The sequence below is a fragment of the Phaethon lepturus genome, unplaced genomic scaffold (genome assembly GCF_000687285.1).
Source record: "Phaethon lepturus isolate BGI_N335 unplaced genomic scaffold, ASM68728v1 scaffold23330, whole genome shotgun sequence".
In the NCBI taxonomy this organism is placed as follows: Eukaryota; Metazoa; Chordata; class Aves; order Phaethontiformes; family Phaethontidae; genus Phaethon; species Phaethon lepturus.
Window position 1 is genome coordinate 1 of NW_010514354.1, and position 3,995 is coordinate 3,995.

Below are 3,995 nucleotides of genomic sequence, written 5' to 3' on the forward strand. Positions count from 1 at the left end.
CGCATCAGCGTCGGGCTGGCTTCTAACTGTAGACCGTATCTGCCCCGTTTGTGGCTTTATGTTTTTGTAATAGAGGGCTTTTGGGGTTTAATAAACTGAGTTTTTCTGGCGGAGGGTTAGGAACCTCTTGGGTTCGAATATAAATATTATCTGTACGAATGGCAGTAGCACCGATGGTCTTTGCCGTGGCTTTCCTTAGCTTTTTCTTAATTATCTAAATTAATGGAGGGTGGCATTTGTTGCTAAAAGGCGAGTTAGTAACCGTTTAAAACCCAGCTTGGCTTTGGCTGCTGTTTGATCACGGCCAGTCTGTATTTACATGTTTCACGTGAAGGGATCTTTGTGCATTTGAGGGAAGCGAGGTGTGCCTAGGAGCCTTCCTTGCGTCCTCCTAGAGATACAGACTCGGTGCCTCTTCCTGGGAGGTTGAATTTGCCTTTTTATCGGGGGTGAGGAGAGGGAAAGGGGGGGAGGCGGCTGCCAGAGAACTCTAGAGTACTTAGGCTAGGCTGCAGCTCGCTGGAAGCGATGCACGGGGAAACTGGTTGTAAGAAGTGCTTATTTAGGTGTCTCTTTGTTACCAGTTCCGCAGAAGTGAAATGCTCCCTTTGTGTTGTGGGGATTCAGGCGCTGGCTGAGATGAACCGGTGGAGAGAAGTTCTGTCTTGGGTCCTACAGTATTACCATGTCCCTGAACACTTGCCTCCAAAAGTTCTGGAGCTGTGGTGAGTTTCTGTCTGCGGCTGTCTGACATATGCAGTTGGATTTAATAGCAGGCCAGACTTGACTATTGTGTGATATTTTCATTTTGTGTGGTGTGAGGATGAAAGTGGAACCTGGGACAAGCCTGTTCTCGACCTGTGTGTGCATGCCTGCAGGCCTGCAGATTGCTTCACGATGATAAAGTACAAAAGGGGTGATGCTGGGAAAGTAACATAGGCTGCATCTATTGTCCACCTCGGAAATCTCTTTGTGTTTCTAGTGTAGATCCTGATACAGGCCTTCATGGCAACTGCTTGTGGGTAGTAACTGTCAGACAGAGTTAGTGTTTTCTAGTATTTCTTTCTTGTATTTCAGTATCTTGTTATACCGCAAAGTGGGAGAGCCCCAGGTGATGCTGGAGGTTGGCAGTACCTGGCTGAGAGACCAAACCAATAAAAGCCTCCCTGAGTACAGTTCATTGCTGGAGCTCTATCTGCTGCAAGTGTTGCTTCCGCTTGGCCGGTTTGAGGGGGCAGAAGAGCTTGTACGCAGCTGTGATGTTTTTGACAGTGAGCAGCAGCTAGCATTTCTTGGGACCATTTGTGAAAGCCGATGTCAGTGGACTCAACGGGAAGAGATGCACTCAGCTGCTGAAGAGCAGCAAGATGCAGCCACAGAAACTGTTTTGGGTAGGCTTTCCCTCTGTTGTTCATGCTTCTTTTCATTATATTTTTATTTCAGGTTAGTTGGTCCCTTACTAACAAAAGGTAGCAAGTATTAACTGTATTAAGAATATTGTCATGACATGCGGAAGTCCTGTTGTGTATCGCAGCCACGAGAAATTCCTGTTGTGTATCACTGAATGAAATGGAAGACTTAGTGATCCATTTGCTGACAATTGCAAAACATACTTAGTCTGCTGATGTCAAGATGAGAGAATTATTTTCCAGGTTCAAAAGCACTTCAGAATATTTTTTTTTTTTCCAAAAAAGGTACAAAAGGGAAACTAAAACTACCTAGCAATCCTTTAAGGGCACATTTTGTTAGTTCTGTGTACTTTCTGCTTTGTCTCCCTTTACAGGTGAGCCTGTGTAGAACAATGCATGTCTGGCATTTAAAGTATTGTTGCTCCTCCAGAGCTGTAGATCACCTGATGTTATCTCCCAGGAGAGAAGCTGGCAATATAATAAGATCATATTACAGTAAAGTAGATGCCTTAAAAAAAAAAAAAGCCATAATGAATTGTATTGCCAAATTGTACTGTTTCTCTGTTCCCTATTATAAAAAAAAAAAAAAACAACTCAACTGTCATGCAATCAAACTAAGAACTTACTTTAGTATCTTAGTTTCTTATTCTCTGTATCTATGTGATCACCTTTTTTACCTTACTTTGCCCTAACAGCCTTTCTGTTCTTGTATTCTAGGTGCTTTGTCCCAAAAGCTCTTGACTGTGTTGACATTGCTACGTAGAGCACTCAGGTCCATGTCAAGCCACTTCTATTTACTTCCTTACAAAAAGATGTTCTTGGCTACTTTTCTGCTTTACCTGGTGGTGGTAAGATTAGACCCAGGTATAGTATTAAGATTTCCAATTTTTTAAATTCCATTATGGTTATAGAGAAGAAAATAGTTTATTTTAATGATTTGGTCTGTGTAATTGTCTTGTCTTTGGGAGGCACAAAAACTGGGCTACTAGGAAATTACTATTAGGCTTGTTTCTGATGTTTCCAGTTGCAATCCACGTAGAAAGGTGTAGCTCTACAAAAGCCAGTTTTCTGAAAACAGTCATTCCATCCTCATCTCCTTCCAACAGACAAAGTACAGACTGTGAGAAGCTGGCTGAGCTGTCCTGGACTCAGCCTCTGCCTCAGCCAACTTGAGGTGCTACAGGGTGAATGCCTCCTGGAAGAGCAATTGCCTGACAGGCTGTCCTGTCAGGAAAGCGGAGAGTTGCCCAGGGCAGCAATGTAGTCATGCATTTGATCTGTTTATGCTGGATTCACTAGTGATGGCTTCTGCTGTCACTGAAGAATAGGCTGGTCCCATGATGTAGAGGTGGCATCTGGGGCATGGAGGGGATGAATGTTTCCCCTTCTGCTGGGTGGCAGGTGCTCCATAGCTCTTCTGCAAATAGTCCATTGGAAAATACTGAAGAAGGCTTGCTAGGGATGGGAGCAATGCCCTGAGGAAAGGCCGAAGTACTGAACCGAACAGAAGGGAGTAAGACAACTAGGTTTCAATTATCTCTAGTTGGGGTTAGTTCTTTCTTCATATGTTTAGTGTATCTTAGTTTTAGTTTTTATAATGAAGGGCTCTTTTGCTTTTTGTTTTGTTCTGCAGCTTCTCCCACATCACTGCCATTCATTTACAAACTGGTCCAGCTCTTCCGGCAGACTTGGGCAGCTGTTTTTTCTCCAATCCGTAGGCCTCCAGTTCGAGACTAAGTGTATTCCATCACAGAATGCGTTTTTTTTCTCTGCTGCTGTAAAAGTATCAGCCTGTCTTGAGGGTGTTATCAGACTCTACAAGGACTGCTGAAATCAGTGTCCTGATTGAGATGACAACTTGTGAAGTCCTGTATGGTGATACCTTCATTTTTTCAGACGGGGAATGGTGCTGTATGAATTTTGAAACCACACCAAGTACTCCTGACGTTTTGCCTGGCTCTGCAGCACTGTTCTGTCCAACACCAGGGTAAAGCCACTCCTTCCATAATCTACAGCTGAATAAGAATCCTCTTTTTCAAACACTGCTTTGGATGTAGCTTTTGAGTGAGGATGGTGTAGCCAGTTACGAACTATAGAAGAAGGCTTTATCCGTGCAAATGCTGGGCAGTTCTCAGAACAAGTGAAATAGTGTTCCTGGAGGAATGACTGTAAAAGGCAATGGAGTACCAATAATTAGGGGAATATTCTGTTTTGCTTGAAGACATCTGAAAAGCCTATTTCCTGCAGTATGGGATTTAGGACAAACGTGGAAGAAAAACACTGGAGAAAGTGAAGCCTGTTGCATTTTGAAGGCCATGGTTTCTCTTCTGACTGATGCCTCCTTATACAGGCGCTCTTGTTTTTAGTCATATTTAAGCCAGAAAGCCGAGGGCCACAAAGACCGTTGTGCTGCACCTGCTCTTCTTAAATGCAAATTATAGCACTTCGTGCTTGCCTGAATGCATAGTAATTCTTAAGAGCATGTGGTGGTGGTAAGGAAATAGATTTATTTTTTTAAACTATATTCTGTATTATTGTCTAGTTGAACAACTGAAGATGTTGCATTATTTTATTCTTTCGCTATCT

At 43.1% G+C, this 3,995-nt stretch overlaps 1 protein-coding gene across 1 annotated transcript; it reads left to right on the plus strand.

Annotated features, from left to right (window-relative positions):
- The first annotated feature begins 528 nt into the window (after positions 1-528).
- Positions 529-3,146, plus strand: PEX26 (peroxisomal biogenesis factor 26). Its single transcript, XM_010292788.1, has 4 exons — positions 529-725; positions 1,078-1,391; positions 2,127-2,273; positions 3,043-3,146. The coding sequence occupies exons 1-4, from the start codon at positions 529-531 to the stop codon at positions 3,144-3,146; spliced, it is 762 nt and encodes a 253-aa protein (XP_010291090.1).
- Positions 3,147-3,995: the final 849 nt, after the last annotated feature.

Bases quoted from the DNA above. Each gene is read 5' to 3' on its own strand.
- PEX26 (XM_010292788.1), top strand. From the start codon at position 529: ATGCACGGGGAAACTGGTTGTAAGAAGTGCTTATTTAGGTGTCTCTTT. The intron at 1,392-2,126 runs GTAGGCTTTCCC...CTTGTATTCTAG, and splicing joins AGCCACAGAAACTGTTTTGG to GTGCTTTGTCCCAAAAGCTC. The intron at 2,274-3,042 runs GTATAGTATTAA...TTTGTTCTGCAG, and splicing joins GGTGGTAAGATTAGACCCAG to CTTCTCCCACATCACTGCCA.